Source organism: Varanus komodoensis, unplaced genomic scaffold (genome assembly GCF_004798865.1).
Source record: "Varanus komodoensis strain SLA01 unplaced genomic scaffold, ASM479886v1 scaffold13_1, whole genome shotgun sequence".
In the NCBI taxonomy this organism is placed as follows: domain Eukaryota; kingdom Metazoa; phylum Chordata; class Lepidosauria; order Squamata; family Varanidae; genus Varanus; species Varanus komodoensis.
Genome location: NW_025335408.1, coordinates 10,279,409 through 10,304,604, shown reverse-complemented (window position 1 = coordinate 10,304,604; position 25,196 = coordinate 10,279,409). Strand labels below are relative to the sequence as shown.

Sequence of the window (25,196 nt, the reverse complement as noted above, 5' to 3'; positions counted from 1 at the left end):
AGAAGTACAGGAAGAATTTCGAAGAGGAAGAGGAGGGGAAGAGGGAGAGGAACTAGAGATCAAATTACCAACATATGCTGGATCATGGAGAAAGCTAGGGAGTTCCAGAAAAACATCTGCTTCATTGACTATGCTAAAGCCTTTGATTGTGTGGATCACAACAAATTGTGGCAAGTTCTTAAAGAGATGGGAGTACCAGACCATCTTATTTGTCTCTTAAGAAACCTGTATGCGGGTCAAGAAGCAATAGTGAGAACTGGACACGGAACCACTGATTGGTTCAAAATTGAGAAAGGAGTTCGGCAAGGCTATATACTGTCGCCCTGCCTATTTAACTTATATGCAGAGCACATCATGAGAAAGGCGGGGCTAGATGAATCAGTTGAATTAAGATTGCTGGGAGAAATATCAACAACCTCAGATATCCACTCTTGTGGCAGAAAGTGAAGAGGAACTAAAGAGCCTCTTGATGCGGGTAAAGGAGGAGAGCGCAAAAGTTGGCTTGAAACTGAACATTAAGAAAACTAAGATAATGGCAAATAGATGGGGAAGAAATAGAGGTAGTGACAGATTTTATTTTCCTGGGCTCCAAGATCACCGCAGATGGGGACTGCAGCCATGAAATTAAAAGACGCTTGCTCCTGGGGAGGAAAGCTATGGCAAATCTAGACAGCATACTAAAAAGCAGAGACATCACCCTGCCGAAAAATGTGCATATAGTCAAGGCTATGGTTTTCCCAGTTGCAATGTATGGCTGTGAAAGCTGGACCATAAGGAAGGCTGAGCGCCAAAGGATTGAGGCCTTTGAATTGTGGTGCTGGAGAAGACTCCTGTGAGTCCCTTGGACTGCAAGCCGATCAAACCGGTCAGTCCTAGAGGAGATCAACCCTGACTGCTCTTTAGAAGGCCAGATACTGAAGATGAAACTCAAATACTTTGGCCACCTAATGAGAAGGAAGGACTCCCTGGAGAAGAGCCTAATGCTGGGAACAATAGATGGCAAAAGAAGAAGGGGACGGTAGAGGATGAGGTGGCTAGATGGAATCACTGAAGCAGTTGGTGTGAGCTTGGGTGGACTCCAGGAGATGGTGGAGGGCAGGAGGGCCTGGAGGAGTGTTGTCCATGGGGTCGTGATGGGTCGGACACTTCGCAACTAACAACAACAACAACACTCCCCTCCCCCCAACTTCTAACCATCTATATAAAACAGTAGGTGTTTGGTATCTAAACTAACTAACTTCTTTACCATAGTTTGTAAACTAACTTCTTTACCATAGTTTGATGTGATGTCAAGTCAGACCATAAACACATAGCTTTCAGTATATGAGAAACAAACAGAATGAACTTGTATTCTTAATACATGGAGGCAAATACTAATATCCCACCCTATTGGTCAGATAACTCCCATGACTAGAATATAGCAATTGTTCAAAAAGATCATTATTGAGTCATGGGATGAACACTGCACTAACAGAATCCCTAATCTATCCTGCTGGCCCAGCACAAGATGCAAACATTCTAGACTAGGAGTAAGATGGACAGGAAACATGGAGAGAGAGAGAGAGACTATGGCAACCACCTTTTCCCAGCCCTCCAGTCTTCTCTAAGGCTGTATCAAGTACCCTGCTGGGGAAAGGTGGGAGAGGATAGCTCCTGTCTTTTAACCCAGCTCCTATCTTTTAACCTCCTTGGTTATACATGCTGGATCAGCTGCCTCATCCACTGTTAATTCATGGTTGTAGGAGGTTTTATTGTGCCCAAAACTCACATTTGAAAAAGACCCAAGGGCAGGCTGATAGAGCAACCACTAAACCTAAAGAAGGGTCAGAAGACAACACAGTCATTACCTGCCTGAACTGTGTTCTACTTGCCTGGCTAGCCCTCCAGCCAAGGCCATATCTCCCTATATCTGTCACTACAGTAATTGACTCCCTGTCAGGACCCCCAGTTAGTCCCGTACCCTCCCCCCACTGCACATGTACAAGGCTTGTGAAGAAGGAACAACTCCACCTTCATAGAGTGTTGTGATGTCGGAGGGGTGACCCTTGCCCTTGAATTCAACCCCACCAAACTGTTGATCACTTTTGGAGACTGCCACTGAGGCATCATTGCACCATTTTGGGCTAGAAGTTAGAGGTCTGCTGGACATCCACCCCAGATGGGAGCGGTTTGTCATTAAGCTTGAAGTTTCTCTCCTCTTGACAGCACTAGCGCTTGTAGAACATTCCTCAGGCAGAGTCCCAACTCAGTTGTAAGGTCTAGGAGAGAGGTGGTGGGTGGCTACAGTCAGGATGCTGTGACCAGGGTACAGGTGCAGGGTGGAGGCTTGCGCCAGACTGGGAGGGCCAGAGCAAAAGGCATGTCTACAAGGTCAGAACTGGAGTGAAAAGAATGAGGCAACAGGATTCAAGCACAAACATGGTCCAGTAGAAGGCCAAGGGCCAGATGCCACTGAGACAGACATGTGCAGGAGCAAAGCGAGGTCAGGAAGAATGAGGTGCAGGTACCTGGCCGGGGCAGGGTCAGGCTGGAGGCAAGAATGAAGACAGAATCAGGCTGGAGCCAGGCAGAAGTCAGACATGTAGACAGGCAGGAACAAGAAGAGGGTCTTAGTTCAAGGCAAGACTGGAAGTCAGAGCAAAAAGTAGCCAGCAGAACAGTTTGTGATGCTGTGGCAAAGAGGAGCAGTGTAGTGAAGCCTTGTATGGTATTCCCCAGGGCTTCTAGCTGCACTGCATCATTATCACACACCGGTTCCCTGCAGGCCTTTGCAGGGTGAATCAGACTGCAATCCCAACACCAGTCAGTAACATGGGGCTGCTGAGAAGAGCGTAAAGAAGGTACAGAAAGGACTGCCAGCATTCTTACCTATCCCTGAGAAATGCAATAGCAGCTGATGTTATTAGTTGTGCAAGGACAATCAAGGTATAATAGGGGCTCCATGGTCATAACCTCCAGCCTCCTAGGACCTGCAGTAGAGCTAATTTATGTGCATGAAAAAGCCGGGAGCATAGAAACTAATATTTATAATCTGATGGTAAAACAGAAAATTCACAAATAGAACAGAATGGTCAACAGCTTTTACATCCCAGACTGACTTGTTATGATATGCAGCAATGTCTTTCTCTTCTGATTGTGGGTTTATTATTCATAGATCTACAATGCAACGGACATTGATAATGATTTCGATGACTTTACTCAGTCTTCAGATACAGCTACAGAGGATATTGAGTTGCCTACTTTAATGTATAAAGAAGCTGTTATATTGATAGAACAACTTAGTTTGGATAGTAAAGGTGAGCACGCTGCTTATTGTTATCAATAGTTATAAAATTATGAATCAGTATATGAATCCCTGTATGAGTTCTGCTGATAAGTTACTTGATTCATGAATGCTACAGTAAGATCCTGTTGAGAGGGACCTAACATCTATTTGCTTTTTAAAAAACAGGGATCCCTCTAATTATAGAACATGAAGTAAACATTAAAATAGCAGTTGAGGATTCTGATCAAGTTCTAAGACACAATGAAAGTAATTATGTTTCTGAGCTGATCCCAGTCTAAGAGCATTTTGATTTCTTGTAACAAATAGTAGTTTTGTTCTCTGAAGTGAAAATGCTATGTTCCCACTGTCAAAAAAGCATATCTAAGTGAATAGTAGTTTTCTGAACTGTTAATATGGAATAATAAAAACCATAAAAATGGGGTGCAGGAAGTTTGCCCGGTTCACAACAGAAGAACTTCAAATGAGGACTAGATGGACCTCAAGGTCACATAGTTGGGGGATAGTCAGTGGAAGCCAGAAATTGACAGCGATTGTTCTTCTTACATCATTTCTAGAATATTCTTCAGTCAGTGTAGAGAGACACTCACCCTTTCTCTCTTTCTCTGTTGTGTGCAGAGAGAAAGAGAGAGAGAGAGAGAAGTACACATGCATTTTAAAAATAAGGAAATGTGTGGATAGAAATGCTCAGTAAAGCTAACACGCAGTCTAACAAATCTGAAACCTTACCCAGTAGCATTAATTATAGCAGAGTACAGAGAAACACTTTCACAAAAAAGACGTTGTTGCTGGTTTGTTTACTTTGTTTATTTGTTTGCCTTTTTTTACAGGAAAGACATTTTTGTTTTTGAAAAGTAGCAATGCAACTGAGTTGTAATGCTAAACTTGTTGCTAGAAAGTAAGACCCATTGAACATGCTGAATAAACATAGGGTTGTGCTGAAAGAAAAAATAATTTACTTAAAAAAAACTAAACCATCTACTGTGTTTTAAATAAAATAGCCATTGATAAAAGAAATACTTAAAGCATTTAGGACTGGAATAACTATGTTAATAGGGATAGATTTTATAGGTCACCAACTGGAAAGTTATCGTTAACTAATACCAACATAGGCTACTTCAAGGTAAGGCAACTCTTCTTTAGCAGTGGTGTTTAATTTGGACACAAAAATATTTGAAGTATCACTAACTAGACACAACACAGACGTTGTGGAAATATTGGATACTTAGCAAGTATTATTATATCTAGACCTTCTTAAAAGACTGACATATCCACAAGAAAGTTAATCAAACCATTGTTGGAATTTGGAGATATACCTTGATCTGAATGAGATATTTTAGATGTATTTATAGAAACTAAACAAGGAGAAATGTATGACAATGTAACAGACTAAGAATATAAGTATTTGAAAATGAAACTGTCAAATGTTACTGGTAGGTTAATTAAACACAGATCTATTAATTAATGGATTTGAATAGATGGTAGATATTGACTTTATCATGGCTGAGAAAAATATGGTAAAAATGATTCTATTACTACCATTTCTCCTTTTGTTCTAGGCAGTAAAGATGAAAAACTTTCAGGAAAATTAAATGTCATCCAATTTGTATTAAATCATTTTATATGAACTAAGGCACCTGGTTATAGAATATCGGTGATGCAGTAAAAGATATTAGAAGGGATATTATCTAAGTATTAAGTGTAACCATGCAGCAGATGAGTGGGCTGGTAGAGCAGGAGTAGAACACTGTCCCTTCTCTGTGCCCAGCAGAGAAAGCCACTGGAATGCCAGAAAAAGGAAGCCCTCTCTTCGGTATTTAATATGCAGCAGGCTGCTGAAAGGGGATGGAACATTCTGTGCTTCCTCGGTCAGTCCTCAGCGGACTAGTAAAATGTCTTCAAGCTAGTACCTTTTGTGGACTTGCTTTTAAAAATACTGTATCATCATCACATTGCATTTATATCCCAATTTTTTTTCTTCTTGCAAGGAACCTAAGATGGCTTACATAGCTCCATTTTATTCCCACAACAGCAACTGTGTGAGATAGGTTAGACTGAGAGTCCATGACTGGTACAAATCACCTAGTGAGCTTCATAGCCAGGTGAAGACTAGAATCCAGATCTTCCAGGTCCTCAGTCCAACACTCTAACCACCATACCACATTTACATTTCTTTAAATTAACAAAACAAAAGATCAGTTGATGTTAAGATGCTGAAACTAACTCTTATAAAATACTGAAAACTGAGATTGTTACAATCTCTAAACCTCTCTACAATCTCTACAATCTCTTCTATGAGAAGATGATAGAGAATCACAACTTTAAACAATCCCTAGGCTCTTCATCCATGCCTGTCTCCACATAGCCCATTTTATATGCCTGCTTTTGTTTGACGATGGATGATTAATTATTCTAAAATAATTAATGATTGCCACTTTGTTGTAATAATTTTGTACCTGCCCTGAAAAAAGACTTGTAAGTGGCCTCATATTAAACATTGAAATGGTGCTTTCTTCTGTTTTAATGTGGGGGGAAGTGGGAGTGGTATAGCAAAACACTCATCGTGTATGACATCAAATAAGATGGAGGAGGAGAATGATGTAAGCTGCCTTGAGCCCTTTGTAGGAAAAAGGCAGGATATAAATCGGAATAAATAAATAAATAAATAAATAAATAAATAAATAAATTTTCTAATTCTTGTAGATTTTCTATGTGTCCAAGGATTTTAGATTTGCTGAGTTTGGGGTGGAAGTCACCTGCATGTACAATACAACTAAAGAGCTGCCTTTTACATTGCAGAGAATGGGGAAACCTGGACTTGCCAGGAATTTGATGTTTGCATCACACCTCAGTGACAGAATCATTGTGTTGATTTTTTCAGATGTAAAATACATAAAGTGCAGAATTCATGTAGGTTTCTTTTTATGACGTAATACAATATTCTTTTTCCAAAGCAGATTCTGTAAGTCTCCAGAAAATTCAAAATATATTTCATGGATATGAACGTTTAATTGAACATGAAAAGGGACGTTATACTCAGCAATTAAGAAGAGTTAAAAAACTTGAGAAAGAGAAAAAAGAACAGCAGAGAACATTGGAAGAAATGAGAGAAATGAAATCTATGTTGGAACATCAAAAAGTAGAATGGGAAAGTGATATCAGTAGTCTCAAGTAAGAATGCTTCAGTAAACCTTCAGTTCAGGCACTTTGATAGATCTATGTAAATATATAAACAAACAAACTGTAGGACTAAAGTCAAAATGTTTAGGCAGTAAAAATGTTTGCTTAGAATATCGTCGTTCCTTCCACTTAATTTAGAATAGGACAGGACAGGACAGAAGTGGCATAGCTTTGTGTTGGCTGTTCATCTAGGACCATGCAGCTTCACACTTGATTCAATCAAAATACATTTTTGAACCTGTGATTGTTAAAAATATGTATGGATTGGAAATGAGGCAGGTATATTGGAGATTAATTTTACTATATCCCAATTCCTGTTATGTCAGTGTTGTTATGTCTAACATTTTTCAAGGATTTCTATGAAGTACTTTTATCTAAACGTGGTAACCTTAGAATTAGAATTTAGTATCCCAATTAATTCTACTTTGTGCAGGGACTACAAATCTATAAAACAAGGCTAAGGATCCTGTGACCTTCAAGATGATGTTGAACTACAGTTCCTATAATCCCTGGCTATTGGCAACATTGACTGTGTCTAATGGGAGATTGAGTCTAGAAGGCCACAGCTTCCTCAGCCCAGCTGTAGGTTAGTTATGTTAAATCCATCCAACAAAATTATTTTTAGATCAGTTGCCAAATGTAGCTGTATTTTAAGGGAACTTGCGTTAAGATGATCAACATTACCTTTGTCATCCCCGCACTTGCTTTATGCTTAACTGTGTACACATTTGTTTGTCACACTGTCATAGGGCTCTGTGCTCATAAAGCCCAAAATGTGTTGTTCAAATTGTAGAATCTATACAATCCAATTTTATGATATATGAATCCTGTGGTTGGCATTTGTATGCATGTGACTTACGTACATGCGTATTTCCCTATAATCCTGTTTCTGCCTGTAGGCCAAATTCCATTTTGGGCCATATTCCAAGGGTGTCATGGTCAAAGACAAATGGACCAACAAACAGTCTGGTTTGATGCTCCTAATACTGATAATTATGCCTTACAAGAGGCTTTTCAGTCTTATAGTATACGGGGAAAACCTGCAGAAAATCTGGAAAACTACCAAAAAATTGATGTCCAGGGAAAGGAGGCATGGCAATCTGAGGAAACCCAGAGGCCCACATTTTGCCCTTAAGTGAGCCACATGTGAAGACTATGTGCTTCTTCCCTTTGCAAATATGATGATCCATTTCATGGACCACAGAGCTAGGCAAGCAAGCACAACCTCAATCTGCCCACTACACACACCTGAAAACATCATACTTCTCAATGTTCTAACAAGACCTCAAATGCTTATTTGTATTTTCATAAACATCTTTTAAAATCATAACATCCCAGATTTTCTTTGAAAGAAGAAGAAGAAAAGAGGGTGAGTGCTGAAATGCTGTATGAGAAAAGTCAAGAACAGTTAAGGAAGAAAGAGGAGCAGTACTGTAAACAGTTGGAAGAAAAACAGCAACTTGAGTTAACACTGAGAAGTCTAGAAATGGAACTGAGAACACTGAAAAAACACCTGAAACAGGTAGGATTGAATTCAGTGTACTCTCAATTTTGGAAAGGAAAAAGTTTTCTCATTTTGAGGTACGTTTTCCCTACTTTGGGGGGTTCAAGAATTGTTGTACCACGTGTGACCCCTTGGCTCCACCTCTGCTGACCACTCCGTCGCTCAGACTGGCCACCAGCTTTCCCTGAAATAAAGGCAAAATAGTTCAAAGGACCCATATGATAAGAAAGGGGAGGCAGCCCAACAGTGAGGATTTGTGGCTTTGGCTGAAGTCTTTAGAGTACTGTAACTAATTCCATATTTGCTAGTTTCACTTATCTGTGGGCTGAAGAACTGGCAGGATTGCAATATTTAGCCTTCATAAAATAACTGTGGCTACAAAGCTAATAGGTAATAATTTACCTTTGGATGCAGTGCTGACTTTCAGAGCTCTGGCCACAAATGTGATGGTTATTTATTTAAAACTTTTCTATACCGTCCCATACTTAAGAGTCTTGGGATGGTTTACAGCAGTAACCGTTAGAAGGAATGTTTGGACAAAATCCTGGCAAGTTTGTCCTAGTTCTCAGAAGCACCTTCCAAGTACAACTTTTCCAGGGACTAAACACTTTAGGAAGTTCAGAGCTTGTTGAAACCAAGGATAAAAAGAACTTTCAATCTAAATCCAAGCAAGATGCACATAAGAATAAATTTCAACAGAGCTTTCAGGTTTCCACCTTTCCTATTCATCCAGAGTGTTAGTGAGATTTAGGTCAGAATAATCCTATTGAGAGAAATTTGGTTGGACTTCTACTCCCTCTGCAGGAGCCAATTTCAGCAAGGGTACAAACAAATACTGTTCTGGTTGCCTGTCCTAGCATTCAGCTATAGGAAGCTGTGTTGTCCACTTCTCCCCCATGTGTTCCTAACAGTATTTCACACCTGGGTTGAAAAGACAATTGCACAGATATACCCAGCAGTTTTCAGGCATTCTAGCTGAAACCTCTTTTTCCAGCTTCCCAGAATGAATGAATAATTCAAATGAATGGATAGTTCAAATGAATGAATAATTCATGCAGGCATCTTTCACTTAGAAGCAGGCAGCCCTAGAAGGTCTGTCAAGAAATCCTCTTCTCTCCAGAATTTCCCATTTGCACTGATATCCGAAGCACTTGATTCTGTTACTAACCATTCTTCGTTGTGGCCTCTGCGCATCACACACATGGGTGCTACGCCTGCGCAGTGCCTTTGGCAGGAAGATTATAAGCTAATGGTTTATTTTGGTGGGGAAAAGATCCGCTCCCCCTCCCTCACAGCCTATCAAGAGCGGAGCATCCGCCATTTTGTTCAGTCTTTGCGACTGCCATTCACTGTGCCTCGTACCGCTTTCGACTATCGCTTTGATCGTTACTCGTAGCCTGTTTTTTCTCCTTTTACTCCCAGTTTTAGATCCCTGATAGTTCTTGTTAGCTCTAGTTATTTCTGCAGTTCTATTGTTCTACCGTTCTATTTTCTTCTTCTAAAACAAAAACAAAAACCAAAAATATATTCTTACCCTCTGCACTGTCTCCCTTTTTCTTCTTCTTCTTGCGATGGCACAGCGAGCAGCCTTCTGCAAATGTGTGGAGTGCGGGTTGAAGATGTCACCATCTGACCCGCACGACCTATGCCTCCTCTGCTTGGGGGAGGGGTATAGGACCGACAGGTGCTCCCACTGTCTGGCCTTCTCCAAGCAGGCCAGAAAAAATTGGGAGAACCGCCTCCGGAGGCTCCTGTGGGTTCGGGCTCTTATGCAGTCTGACCCACTGGTCACCGCTCCGAAGCCTGGCCCGGCTGCGGTGGTTCTGCCCTCCCGCCCATCAGACGAAGGTGCTTCTACTTTGAGGGCCCCACCAGCTTCTCCCAAAAAGAAAAGCGAGAAGCGCAAGCACGCCAATGCCGATAAATCGGCCAAAAAAGCCAGGAAAGAGAAGCCCTCTAAGCCGGCCCGAAAGGCGAAGGATCCGGACCAACCCCGACAGCATGTCTCGACAGCGCTCCAGGCAGCCATGAGGGTTACCCCTCAAGGGTCTCCCCGTCGTGTGGCTGACCCCCCGACCGAACCGCTTCCATCCCTCCAGCGGGGCTTGATCTCTGACGTAGAGATTCAGGACTCTCCCCCCAGAGCTAGGTCACCAATGCCTATGCCCATGGCCACACTGGAGGCGAATGTCATCGAATCCCCGCCCAGGGCCCGCCGGAGCCACTCCAGGGAGCAGCGATCCGAGCGATTCGAGGACTGGCGTCGCTCCTACTACCCATCTTGGGGCGAGCCATACTCGACTGGGTACTATCCCGTGCCGAGGGATCGATCCCCACCACACTCTCGTGATCGCCCACTGCCTCTGGATCCAAGGCGCATGTCCCCGGTACCCCGGGATGAAAGCAGCCGGTCCGCTTCGCCAGTGGAGTCTTCTTCTTCAGCCCCTCTGTACTATGGCGCGGACTCCGATGACTCGGACGTTGATTCTACCTCTCCCGACGTCGCGGTGACCTCCCAGGGCCCCGCATCACTGGACGAGTCGCACGTTTCTTTGCGGAGCTGATGTCCAGGCTTGTCCAATCCCTGGACATCGACGCCGTCCAGTGGCCAGGACCATCTACAGATAAAATCTATGACGTCCGCGGGGAGCAGTCCACCTCCATCGTCCTGCCCTTGATCACCACCCTACGGCAGGCGATGACCCAGCCCTGGGACTTGCCCTCTCACCCGCAACCAACATCGCGGAGGTACGAAGCCATGTACCGGGTTCGGGAGGAGGACATACCATTCCTCCTCCGACACCCCAAGCCGAACTTGGTCATGGTGGAGTCCTCCCAGGGAAGAGAGGCAAGGTGTCACACCGCGCCGCGAGATAAGGAGGGCCGCAAGATCAACTCCCTGGCCAGGAGGGTCTACGCAGCTTCAGGCTTGGGGCTGCATATCTCAAACTACGAGGCGATGTTGGCGAGATACCAGTATTTTATAATGCAACGCCTCCACAATGTCGTCTCGGCCCTCCCAGACCAACAAGGCGAATTGGCCAAAGCCTTGATTAAGGAGGCGATGCACGTCGCGGTGCAACAGTTGTCCACAGCCAGGCACCATGTGGACACTAACTCGAGGGCATTGGTCGGTGCCATTTCTCTTTGCAGGCATGCGTGGCTGAGGAGCACCAACTTCCCCGAAGAGACCAAGCGGCGCATCGAGGAAATGCCCTTCGACGGGTCCGGGCTTTTCCATTGAAAGACAGACCATAAACTTAAAAAACTTCATGAGTCCCGCATGACGGCCCGACGAATGGAGCTCCAGTCGCTTCCGAGGCGTAAGTGGCCATGGAACCGTCCACCCTACAGACAGCCGTATCATCCCAGGCAACAGCCTCAGCACAGGCAACAGCAGCAGCGCCGTCGACAACAGCCCCAGCAACACTACAAGCAGGGCCGTCGCCTATATGATGACAGGAGGCAGCATTGACGGGACTGGCAAACCATTCCTCTACCCTATCCTATACCCACCCCCCTCTCATCTGGGGACCGGCTGCCGACTCCCCATTTGGGAGTCCATCACATCTGATGGATGGTTATTATCTATCATACAGCACGGCTATAGGATAGAATTCGATACCGTTCCTCCATCGAGTCCGATTCGGTTTACATCTTGCACACCAGTACTGCTCAATGAAATACAACAACTTCTTCGTAAAGGAGCGATTCGTCAAGTAACTCAATATGACGGGCATCACGGATTCTGTTCTAGATACTTTACCGTTCCCAAATGGGACGGTGGCCTATGTCCGATTTTGGACTTACGTGGTCTGAATCAATTCATTGTGACGAAGTTTCGAATGACCACCCTCCAAAATATTTTGCTGCTGCTTAGGAAAGAGAACTGGTTCGCCTCATTGGACTTGAAGGACGCCTATTTTCATATTGCAATCCATCCCAAATATAGACATTTCCTTCGTTTTGCTGTTGCCCCCAATTTCTACGAATTCATGATTCTACCTTTCGGTTTGGCTACCACTCCGAGGGTGTTTACTAAATGCACGGCCCCTGTCTGTGCTTATCTACGCCTCCAGGGCATACAAGTTTCTCCTTACCTCGACGACTGGCTCCTAGTCTCCAGGTCCAGGGAAGCGCTCCTCACTTCTATCCGTATTACCTGAGCCTTATTGCACGACCTGGGCCTTTGCATTAATACTGAGAAATCTTCTCTCCTTCCGGTACAGAAGCTTACATTCATCAGAGCCCACTTGGATTTGACGTTGGAAAAGGCGTTCCTCCCTCGGGACAGACAACTGACTCTCGCTTGCCATGTTCATCGAATGCGACAAGACAGATCGGTTCCGGCGAAGTCCATCCAGAGACTTCTAGGACATATGGCTTCCGCCGTTGCAGTGGTGCCACATGCCAGACTGCGACTCCGTCCATTGTGGCTGTTTTTCAACAAAGTGTTCCACCCACAGAGGGATCCACCGTCAAAACTCCTTCGAGTCCCATCCTCGGTCCTCCATTCGCTAATATGGTGGTCAAACCCGACCAATCTGACTGTTGGGGTCCCCTTCAGGTCCCGAGGCCCATCGATTACAGTCGGTACCGACGCGTTTCTTCTAGGTTGGGGAGCGATATGCTCCGGCCTGTATACTCAAGGCACGTGGACTCGTCAAGAATCTACAAAGCATATCAACTTCCTGGAATTGTTGGCCGTGTTCAAAGCCCTACGCTCTTTTGAAGATGTTCTTCAACATCGGGGTGTTCAGATAACATTGGACAACATAGCCACCGTTTTTTATCTGAACAAGCAAGGTGGGACGAAGTCTCCAACCCTGGCCAGACTTTCTATGCAGATCTGGGATTGGTGCATTTCGAGAGATATTACGATAATAGCAGTCCATCTGGCCGGTACGGACCACGTGGAAGCAGATCTTCTCAGCAGGCGCATGCTCATCTCTCACGAATGGGAACTGGACCCCCAGACACGCGACAACCTTTTCCATCACTGGGGGTTCCCCGACGTGGACTTGTTTGCCACACAACAGAACAAGGTGTGTGCGACTTTCTGCTCGAGAGCGGGAATTGGACACGAATCCCGAGGGGATGCCTTCATGATTCTATGGAACAATCTGAATTTCTGCGCCTTCCCACTGATTCCACTGGTGATGAGAGTCATAGCGAAGATTGTTTGTGATAGGGCCACAGGGATACTAATTACTCCTTGGTGGCCACGCCAACCTTGGTTTCCCACACTGCTGGACATTTCTCACGGGGAATACCTACATCTTCCACTGCTCCCGTTCTTGATAACCCAGAAAGACAGCACACTTCGTCACCCAGATATATTATCATTAAAACTAACAGCGTGGTGAATCCGATAGCTGACTTCACTAAGTCTCTACCAGTCACTACTCCAAGGGGTTCGAATCCAACCTTCAAATCCACTACTGTCCTCGTTACGTCTACACCGACAACTACTTCAAAAGGTTCGAACTCTACTTTCGAACCTAATACAGTTGCAACTTCCAAATCCGCTAGGGACAGCACTGCACCAGCACTGTCAGATCCGACTACTGTGCCATCGAATCCGACAGCCTTTCATCCGGACATTCAGTACATATTGGACTCCGCTTTAAAGCCTTCTACACGGAGGTCTTACGAAGCTAAATGGAAGTGTTTCTCCGCCTTTGCTGACTCTCGTTCATTCGCTCTATTTACATCGTCAATTCCTCAAATTCTTCAGTTCCTCCTGGAATTACACCACTCTGGACTGAAACCTTCTTCGATTAAAGTATATACGGCGGCCATCGCCTGTCATCGGGGTATGGTGGACGGTTCGTCCATTTTCTCCCAACCTACTATTAAAAGGTTTTTGAAGGGACTTTATAATCTGAATCCGTCGATCAGACCAGTAATGCCCACCTGGAGTCTCTCTGTTGTTCTGCAAGTGCTTACGAGAGCTCCTTTCGAACCGTTGGCCACAGTCGATTTACATCTTGTCTCATGGAAGACAGCATTCCTAGTTGCGGTTACCTCAGCCCGGAGGGCCAGCGAAATCTGCGCTTTGCCCGTAGACCCACCTTATCTCAATTGTCATAGAGAAAAGGTTGTCCTGCGGCTCGATCCATCTTTTCTGCCTAAGGTATCCACACCCTTTCACATGGGGCAAGATATTATTTTACCTGCCTTTTTTCCGGCTCCGTCTACTCCGTTAGAAAGGACATTACATTCACTTGACATTCGACGCTGTTTAGCATTCTACAGATCCAGGACTGAGTCTATCTGACGTTCACATAGACTTTTCATTAAATATGCTACCAGTTGCCAAGGTGCCCCTGTCACTCCGCAGAGACTTTCTAAGTGGATAGTTCATACCATCACCCTGTCTTACCAACTGGCCAATATCGACTTGCCCACTACCCCTCGAGGCCATTTGACTAGGGCTGTGACTACCTCATCGGCATTCGCATCGGGAATACCAATGGACGATGTATGTAGAGCTGCTACTTGGGCGAATCCTTGCACTCTCGCCAAACATTACTGCTTAGACGTCCGCGCTCGACAAGATTGTTCCTTCGGCAGAGCCGTTTTTTCATCTGTTCTTCTTTGAGGACGCTTTCCCTCCTCCGTTATGGTAAGTTTGTTAATCTACCCATATGTGTGATGCACAGAGGCCACGACGAAGAAAAGCAGGTTGCTTACCTGTAACTGATGTTCTTCGAGTGGCCACATGTGCAGTCACACAACCCACCCGCCAGCCCCGCTCAGTGTCAGTGAGTGGACCTCTGTCGTTATTGAATGTTATCATTGTTTCTTGGTACCGATATTCATTGTTCTCTCGGTACCGATACTGTTCATGGTAGAACTCATTTACAAGTCATTTTTTCCACAAGAGGGCGTCTGTTCGGTCGTCAAAGACTGAACAAAATGGCGGACGCTCCGCTCTTTATAGGCTGTGGGGGAGGGGGAGTGAGCTTTTTCCTGCCAAAATAAACCGTTAGCTTGTAATCCTTCGGCCAAAGGCACTGCGCAGGCGCAGCACCCATATGTGTGACTGCACAGATGGCCACTCGAAGAACATCAGTTACAGGTAAGCAACCTGCTTTTTCTGTTGCCAGCAGTTAAATTACCACTGCCTTGATTTGGTATACCTTCAGGCCTCTGGGAAATACTCTTTAGTAGTCTTTGTTAAAAAATAAATCAACGAACAACAAAACTCTCCTTAGTTATAAGTTTGTTATTACTGTTTTGATAAATTAGTACTTTATAACACTAGACTATTACATGACATGGTTTGGCCCAGTCATTCCAAATTATTTTGACCAGCCTAATGTCATTCTAATTGGAAATAGAATTTTTTTTCTGCCTTTAGGAAATAATTAATGGTCACTAAGCATGCTTTGCTTATCCAGACATTCTTACATTCTCTGATCATTTGGCTTAGAATGGAGATAAATATTTCTTAGGTGTAAAAAGGAAAATAGACTTAAAAGAATTTTAGTGACCTCATAATTAACCAGAGATGTTATGTGTTTTGTGATGTCAGCTGAAGCCTAGAAGAAAGGAGATGTGGATATGGCAGTTCTGTAATGGACAGCTTTACAGTACCTGTCCATATTTTCATGTTTACACTGTTTAGAACAACAGCAGTGATATACTTAGTGTTTGAGTTCAAACTTAAGAATTTTTTTCCTGTCTGTTTCTTCCTTTCTTTTAATACTGAAGAAGGAACAAACATTAGGGCCTTTGTACATTGTCATTTGGGTAACTTGACCCTGAATGCCCTTTTAATTTGGATGCTTTATGCTCGTACATGGTTTGTAAAGAGAATAAAATGTTTTAGTAGAGTTGGACAAGGCAAAATATTCAGAAACTTTAAAAATGTTTGGGCACTGTCAAATTACTGAAAATTGGAAAATATCAATATACAGAATACTTGGAATTATTTTAAACTAAGAGCTATGGAGGCTGGTGGAAGCTACAAATTATATTCTGAACTTGGTAGAATGAAGAAAATTGTCCAGCTTGATGAAGAGCTGATTCCTTCATTCTCTAGTCCTCCTCTGGGCAGCTCTAATATTTATAATCCTTTGTTCAGAAAAATCACATCTACTAGATTTCAAGGAAGTTTGTTTCCAAGTCTTTCATTTTCTGTGCCACCTCTGAGAGAAAACACTTTTAAGAATGATTTTCCACCAAGTGTGCCAGACCTGAGTTTCAAAAAATCTCCTCAGGAGTTACAAGGCCTTGTGAATACTGTTCGACAAATGGTAAGCATGTTCTGACATTTGGCAAATACAAAATTAACATGCAAGCTCAGAGAAATTTTCTTTCATTACTAGCTTTTTATGAAAAAAGATGATCTGATAGTCTCTGCTTTCTAGCTTTGAGCTTTCTTTTTATTATACTACAGATGTTACTTATATTTATTTACAGTATTTCGATACTGCTCCATATATAAGCAGATTTTAGAACAGTGAACAGTACAAAGCCAAAAAATAAAAGAATAAAAACAGTGCATTGAAAATAGGATAACATGAAAACCATGGTGGGTCAGCAAAAGACCTCTTGGAACAAGGTTGTCTTTCAATAGGTGCTTATAACAGTGTTGGTGCATGCCTTAACTTCAGAGGCAGGATTTTTGTAAACACTACATTGTGAACAGTCTCTGTAATTATTGCATATACAGCCAAATCTTAATATAATTGTCACTATCTACATTTGTTCAATTTCATTCTCCTCTAGCATTATTTTTTTCTTCTCCCTCCACTCATTTGTCTATGTTTCTATCTGTCAATTCAAAATGATGTTCTATGTATTTGGTCTCCCCAAACTTAAGTCATAATATTTTAAGGTGGATGGGATTTTTAGTTTCATTCATATTTATATTTTAAATGAATTTTGTAGGTTGAAGAAGAACGCAATGAAACACAGCGCCAGCTCTCTCAAGAACAAAATGCCAGAGCTCTACAAGAGGGTATTTTGAGCAGCCACCTCTGGAAGCAGAAGGAGCTAGAGGAAGAATCAAAAAGAACAGCAGCTAAACATTCTGAGGTATTAATTTTATCTCTTCATCAAATTATGTGGTTATACATTAATGCAAGGTAGGTCAAAATATAGGACAGAAGCAGTTTTGCTTCACCAGCACACATGATGAATGCAAAGGAATAGTGGTAGACACTGGATACATTTATTTTGAATGTAGGTAAGTTAAATACTTTATTTAACTAATGCTCTAAACCAACAAGAAAAGGCGCCTTTAAATCATTAGTTTAAATCTAGTCTCCCACTGAATTTTTAAAAATTATTTATAATTATTTTTATTACTTAAGTGCCCTGCCCTGCTCAGTCTGATGTTGTAAAGTAACAATTTCGAGTTAGTGTGGTGTAGCCACTAAAGTGTTGGACTCAGATGATCCAGGTTTAGTCCTTCCTTTGCCTTGAAACTCACTTTGGGCCAGTCCAAAGGGTCCAAAGACTTCCAGCCTAACCTACTTCAAAGGGTTGTTGTAAAGATAAAATGTAGACAAAGAGAACCAATGTAAACCACCTTGAGTACCTTGCAGGCAAAAAAACAGGATATTAATGCAATAAATATGAAGTACTTCAACCACAAAAGACAATAATAATGCTTACTGTTATCTCAGTTCTTATGTAGTAGAAAGTTTTAGGAATGCTTTATATATTTTGGGTGGTTCCTTCCATGAATGGAAGAAAATAGCCACTAGCAGGTTTCTGCAAGATCTTATGCTGGAGTTCAAACAGTTCTGTAATAGGTTATTGTGTAGTTATCATGCTTCTATTTGTGCACATTGAAGGTTATCTTTTGAATTTAATTCTGTTCTATCTTTTTGGTGCTCCAGCTTGAGATTTTAGGTACCTCCTCCATGAGAGAAAGACACTTTCTGTATGTGGAAAAGAATCTTTACATTTTTCATGTGGTGTACACACCATAGAAAGTTGGGCCCAGCTGGAGAGATGCTACCTGAATTGCAGACTTGTACTAAAGCACATGTTTTGGAACACAATTTTTAATATGTACAACATGTTTACATAGTAACAATTCAGCATATCAGAGATTCTTTAGAAAATAAGAAGATAAATTTTTCTCCTTTAGGAGTTCAGTAAGATAAATAAGTTGATTTAAAATATGGAAAAGACACAATGAGTGGGCTATTTTGAGAATAAAACATAACAGTATTCACATTATAACATATATTGTTCCATCCAGAATAAAATTAGTTATGAGAGTATGGTCAGGAAAAGAATATCAGAGAATTCTGAGTAGTTCTGATTAATTTGGTCTTTTGCTTATGAATCATTCAGATAACTGATAGTCATGACCAAGAAAAGGAGCTGTTCCACAAAAATCAAATACTTCAAGATGAACTTTCTGTATTAAGATTAGAGCTTGACCACATAAGGATTCGACATCAGGAAGAAGAAAGCAAATATTTAGAAGAAAATGAAACCTTGAAAGAAAGAACAGAAGAACTTAAAAAAGAACTGAAACTAAATGAAGAGGCTTTAACTCAAACAGTTTTCCAATACAATGGGCAAATTAATGTATCAAAAACAGAAGTTGCAATCCTAACATCCAAATTAGAGCATATTAAAGAAAACAAAGAAAGATTGGAAGTAGAACTTGACTCATTTCGTTCCCGTTTGAATTCTACTGTGCAAGAACTTGAAAGATGCCAGTTGTCAAAAAATGATCTTGAGCGAATGCTTCAACGAGAGCGTGATGAGTGGCTTCGTTCAAAAGAAAAACTGGATCATGATCTGTGTGCTCTACGAGAAACCAACAATAGTATGTCTCAACAGTTAAGTAAAGCTGAGAGTAAGGCTAACAGCCTAGAAAATGAACTCCATCATGTAACACACAGTCTCAGAGAAAAGAGTTTGCTGTTAGAGAGTATTCAGAGAGATTTAAGTCAGGCACAGGGCCAAGTGAAAGAGCTTGAAAATGTACGACAAGTTGAAAAGGATCAAATTAACAAATATGCTGTAAAACAAGAATCTATGCAAGAACGATTGGCACAGCTTCAAAGTGAAAACCTCTTACTTCGACAGCAATTTGAAGATTTTCAAAATAAGGGTATTATCAAAGAAAAAGTAGTGACTGATGTGCAAGACAGATTCAGTGATATATTTAGCAAACTCAGGGCTGATACTGAAAAGCAAGTGCAGATGATAGAAGAAAGAAATAAAGAATTAATCACAAAATGTAATGATTTAAGAGAGCAAATCTTCAAATATGAAACAGAAAAGATGGATAGAGAGGTAAGTTTGCTCTGCTCCACCAGTTGCACTGAAGTACTGGTGATGCATTACTATTTCCAGTAGCAAGATTTTGATTAAATTAGCAGAATGAGTTGCATGCTGAGGTTCTATAAAGATTGGGCTTCAAGTTGATGGTCTGTTCTAAATGTTCTAACCTTAATGCACATCTTATCTTCAGAAGTTAACAAATCTAATGGTATACCATTTACTGCACCATACACTACATAAACATATGCATTCTGAATAAATGGAAAAGAACACTTGCAATCTTTCAAATAATAGCAAGTGCCATGCACTCTCCACAATCTCAGTATACATTGATCAGGAAATAAATAATTCAATTTGTATTTAACCATCATACTTCAAGCTAAGCCACCCCAGCTGCGGTGTTACAGCACACCAAGGTTGTGAAGCTAGCAATAGTGTCAGTCATAGTTTTGATATTTCTCAAAGGTGAGGACTAGAGAATAACCAATGGTCAGAGCACAGACTAGTTAGCAGGGAACTGCTAGACAGAAGTTCATGAACTGGAAGACAGACATTCCAGCAACCATTAGCCCAGAACTAAGGGCATTTGGCTTTGAGTTTTTAGAGCCCACATGGGGTTCAGGGGCCCAATTCAAGGTGTTGATTATGACCTACAAAGCCCTAAACGGCTTGGGTCCTGGCTACCTGAACGAGCGCTTACGTCCGTATATGCCCGACCGCCCTTTGAGATCTGCGGGAGAGTCCCTTCTCCGGGAACCCTCCATGAAAGAAATTAGGAGAGTAAGTACCCGGAGGAGGGCTTTCTCTGCGGTGGCGCCCAACCTATGGAATTCACTCCCCAAAGAGGTCCGCCTGGCACCGTCGCTACTGGTTTTTCGGCGCCAGGTAAAGACCTTTTTATTTAAACATCATTTCAATTGTTAAAACATATGATCTGGCCTGGGCAACTTCTTCTTCCTTCTCTTTCTCATCCTATATTTTTATTTTATACTGATAATTTTAATTTTGTATTTGTAAATCAATGTATCTTTTGTATTTTTATATTTAATGGTAATTTATTATGTACTATTGTATTTCAATGTATTTTATCATGTTGTAAGCCGCCCCGAGGTTTCGGCAAGGGGTGGCATAGAAATGTTATAATAATAATCATCATCATCATCATCATCATCATCATCATCACCTTGGAAAGGTATTACTCTTATTGGAAGCATTACACATAAGTAGTGCTTTACTTACAAGGCATTCCCTAGGACTAGATGGTGGTTCCACTTCCATCTTTGAATCCTGAGGAGATGGATGAATATGCTAACATAACCCCCAAAGTCATAGAGTCCTTCTGATCACCACAGCATTTCCAGAAACATTCTGCTTCTCTAAGATGTTCAGCTCAGGAATTTTCCCATCATTTTCTGATGAGAATCCTTCCAGGGAGGCATAACACTAACAGCTTGTGTGATTTAAGACTCATGTATATATTCTAAAAATACTTTAAGTAATTTAAATCCAGAAATTCAAGTTTCATTTGTACAGACTATACTTTTATAAAAATTCTTCTGTTAGGGTACAATAAGGCAACTGCAGCAGGAACTTGCAGATTCTCTTAAGAAGCAGTCCATGTCAGAAGCTTCATTAGAGGTTTCAACGCGTTATCGTATTGATCTAGAAGAGGATAAACAGCAACTTCAAAATGAAATAGACAAGATAAAGGCCAAGGTACAGTTAAATGTTGATTAATATATCTTCAGTCTACTTGATAGCGTCTTAGAAATATTTCTCATTGGGAGCAAAGGAATGGCCAACATCCAAAACTTCCCTTTCCTTCTCCCAGAACTACACTATGCCTACCCAACCCCAGAAAAAGCTGCGTTAGCAAAAAGTGGCCCTTGTTTCACACCCTTGTTTCACATAAATGGAATTGGATTTAAGTAGTGTTTGTACCGGCATCTAACCAACACAGGCTGAAATACAGATCTAAAAGGGTAGCCCCATAAAAGTAAGCAACTAAGTTTCATGCTTTCTAGCATTTACATACAGGTATTAGAAGTTAATTTATGTAGCTGCCACTGTGCTGAACTAATACGTTAACTTATTTCGCTTATCTCATAATCATTTCAGTCTAGTTCTTCAGTCAACCCGAAAGAAATCACATTGTCATTACTAAGCCCTGTTAGCCTGTAATGTTTTATTTGTGCTGTTTTTTACAGCTAAATGAGTCAGAAGAACAATATCTTCAGTCTGAAAGACTTGTTCATGACTTAAGAAATTCTTTGGATGCTAAAGAACATGAATCAAGTCTGGCAGCTCAGAAATTACAAGACCTTCTAGTAGCATCATCGGGAGCAAATAATACTATAAAACAACTAGAGGAGCATATACAGAGGTAAAAAAATGTCAGTATGTTGAACTCAGAACAGTGATTACTTAAAGTGTTATGGTATGAAAGGATTTATCTAGCAATGGGCTAAGTCTGTTCACCACCCATGAAGGCAGGAGTCAAGTGACAAATATCACTTCATGGGAGCCCTTTAAAACAACAGAAGAAAGGGACAAAGACAGCCTCCATAGCCTATTGAGCTTGCGACTAAATCCAACCTGGTTGATGAAATAGGACGAACTCCTTTATGCATGCTTGCTTGTGGTCTTGGAGTTCATGTCTACAATATCTGGTGAAATCTTTCCAAGTTACTGTATTTCATATATTTTTGGCATAGATAGTTTACTAAAGGAAAGCAGGGTACTGACCACCTGTTGCTTCAATAAGTGTTCCCTTCTGAAGCCAGACAGAAGACAGGCCACTAACAGAGGAAGTGAGGGACTCGGTGCTCCCTGGGAAGATTTTGGTGTTTGCCCCACCATTGCAAAAAATGATTTGAAGGGATACTGAAATATGGGCAGTTCCTTATTAGTTGTGTCCTAATAAGGAAGTAGCAACAGCTGGAGTGAGTATCATTAATCCTGAGGTATAGCACATCAGGTCTTCTGACCTCTGAGACCTGAGCACAATTATTTCTTGCTGGAATTCGAAGACCCATTCCAGGGCTAGGGTGATGGACCCCTTGTTTGTATCTGTCAGAGTATCTGGATAGACTCTGTTCTTTTGCCTGAGTGAAAATTACACACCCTGCAGTTGGCCAGAAAGCTGTCATTTCTCAAGGTCCATCTTGCTAAGATCCAGGCTTGCCTGTCATAGGGAGGAGGACCAGAGTAGAAGGTTGTCCAAATATGGATTGATAAGAATGCCTTGAAGGCTGAGGTGTGCTGTCGTGGAAATAATTAACCGGGGATATACCCTGGAAGCTGAAGGCATTTCAGATGGCAGGTCCCTGTACTGATAACTGTCACTCTTGCAGGCAAAATGCAGGCATCTCTTTTGAATACAGTGCAACTATATGAGGTCTGTGAAAGTGAAGTAGTTGCCTGTGTGAAATGCCTGCCTAATTTTGTGGAAGGGTTCCGTCTGGAACTTAGGGTACATACCACAAATGTACTGTTCTACTTCAAGGTCAGGATGGCTCTCCAGTCTCCTTTCAATACTATGAAACACGTGGAATAAACCCCTGGGAATATATCTATGGCCATGATGCTTTTGTTGTTTCCAGCCTGGTTTAAGATCTGAAGGCTGGAGATGGCAAAACTTCCCCTTAGATTAGTCGAGAAAATCTTATGTAATAACCATGCCAGATTATATTGGGTACCCAGAGATCCATGGCTAAGGACTTCCACTTTCAAAGAAACTACTGAAGTTTTCCTGCCTCAAGGAGACTGGAGGCTTGAGAATGTCTGGAGGTCTGGGCAGCCTGTTGTTTGGAGGAAACAGCAGACAGACTCCTGCTATGAATCCTGGATTTATTCCAGGCTGGCTTTGCATTCCCATAGTCTATGGAAGAGAAGGAACTCAAAGAAGTTTAGAAGGAAATGCAGTTAATCCAAAATGAAAGGAAATTGTGTCTTGGTGTATTCTTGTCATCTTTCATAATTGATGAAGACATGGCCTTTTTCTTATCCAGAGAGGTGAACCATTACAGGAGCATATGGAAGAGGCTCATTTAATTGCTGTATGGTCTGAGAAGGCAGAGTTTAAATTTTTTGAGTGGACTACTTCCTTTTGAGGAGGAGTTGCTCACTGTTGTTCAGGCATTTTGTCAAATGTAGAAGGAACAGACAATTCTCTGTCAAGGGGAGTCATTTCTGGAAACACTGAAACTTTCCTTGATTATGGTTTGGGAGGATGGAACCTCCCTTAGAAGCCTGCTGAGTGGAAGCCTCATGACTCCATTTGATACCTAGGGATGGCATAATTTGGAAAGCAATGGAAGAAAGGAAGGATTTCATTTTAACCTGCTTGTGAGTGTGAATGGGCTTAGATTACTATTTTGTAGCAGTTGAATGGTAAACCCACTGATGTCTGCCTGTTCCACATTCTGAATAAACTGATGGTGAGGGAAGCATTGGAGAAAGATGGAAACATAGGGGGTTCTGCATAGCTGATACTGTTGCCCTTGTCAGAATTGAGTCAGTTGGAGAGGAAAATAATTGGCATATGAATAGGAAAGAGTTGCTATTTCAGAATAGGGAAGAGTTGCCATTTCAAGTATCCTTCCCTGCCCCATCCCCCGCTCCATATCCCATCCCCTTTCTCCAAACTTCTGGACCTTTGTTGGTCTCTTTGGATAGCAGCTGTTGCTAGCAGTAGCAGGCTCAGGAGAAATTGGACAGCCACGGAGGATTTCAGGTTTTGGAGCCAAGTATTAAGGTGTAAAAGATGAGTAGAATTGAACTGAAAATACAGACTTATTATCAAGTAGAATGAAAAAATGTAAGAGGTAAGGAATCAGAGGGTTCAGAAAGGTTCTGTCCTGGGCAAAAGGTAGAAATACAGTGAAGGAGAAGCCCACGTTCTCCTAAGACAAATATTTGTCATGTAATTTCTGCCTTTCTTGAGCAATTAGGAGACTTAAGTCATTGTTGGATGCTTCCTCATACTTAACAGGAAATATACTTTTAAGCATGCAGTAAAGATGAAGAGTTAATATAAAACAATGATATGCCATTTATAGTACTAAATATGTTGTAGAAATATTCTGAAATATATAAAAATAAAGAAAATATACTTATTTATATTGTGTTTATTTGAGATACATTTTTCTTTTAAGACTTGAAATAGAAAATGCCAGATTGGAAGCAACAACCAACCAACAAACTGGTAAAATTGAGATTCTTCAGAAAGACCTGAAGGATAGTGTCACTGTAAGTCAGCCTTTACATTGTTGGGATATAAAAGAAGATAGATAGGAAGATTTCATCTGTTCTATTCTTCCACTATTACTTAATATTAAAATTTATAATTTGGTTTGCTCTAAGGAACAGAATAATAATGCAAGAATGCTTGGAGAACTATTGCCATAGATTTTGATTTTAAGAGTTTCTTTGACCCTTGAATAATGGAATAGTTTCCTAAAGGAATTATAAATTGTTATAAGTTACCAGAATTATTAATTTCCAAAAGGACCACTTTATAGAATTTCCTTCAGTCTAAAGACTTCTGTAGCTTGTATCACTGACTACTTTTTTTTTTTTTTTTGGATATAGGTTCACAGTCGTCTTGAGGAATTGATCACGGGCTTACAAACAACAAAAATTAATTTAGAAGAGCAGCTAAATCACCAGGTATACTAAACACTGTGTGTGACTGTACATGTTTGTACAAAGAGTATGCAATGATGAAAATAGAGACACTGCACTTTGGCTATTGTTTCCTTCATTTCCCAGATTCAGGAGTGAATTTTGAACTTTATGCAGACAAAATGGCCACCTACCCATAGTATCTGCAACAGCTACCTGGGAACCCTTAGATTACAGAAGTACATGAAATTGCAACTAAATAAAATGTACAAGAAAGAAGCAGTGGGTGTGAATGAAATTCCCCAGAAGAAAGACAATAGAGGAGGAACAGGATGAGAA

General features: G+C 41.6%; 1 protein-coding gene across 6 annotated transcripts in view; it reads left to right on the top strand.

Moving 5' to 3' along the window:
- Window positions 1-25,196, top strand: part of ANKRD26 (ankyrin repeat domain 26) — a 76,190-nt gene that overhangs the window by 31,003 nt on the left and 19,991 nt on the right. For all 6 annotated transcript variants that reach the window (XR_006413980.1, XR_006413981.1, XM_044423042.1 and 3 more), the window contains 9 exons: window positions 3,155-3,296; window positions 6,241-6,454; window positions 7,802-7,985; window positions 16,869-17,015; window positions 18,288-19,244; window positions 20,796-20,948; window positions 21,440-21,615; window positions 24,389-24,482; window positions 24,825-24,902. Coding sequence is in view for 4 of the 6 variants with exons in the window: in XM_044423042.1 (XP_044278977.1) it covers window positions 3,155-3,296; window positions 6,241-6,454; window positions 7,802-7,985; window positions 16,869-17,015; window positions 18,288-19,244; window positions 20,796-20,948; window positions 21,440-21,615; window positions 24,389-24,482; window positions 24,825-24,902 (2,145 nt within the window). In the remaining 2 variants the exon portion in view is untranslated. The remainder of the gene's footprint in view (window positions 1-3,154; window positions 3,297-6,240; window positions 6,455-7,801; window positions 7,986-16,868; window positions 17,016-18,287; window positions 19,245-20,795; window positions 20,949-21,439; window positions 21,616-24,388; window positions 24,483-24,824; window positions 24,903-25,196) is intronic.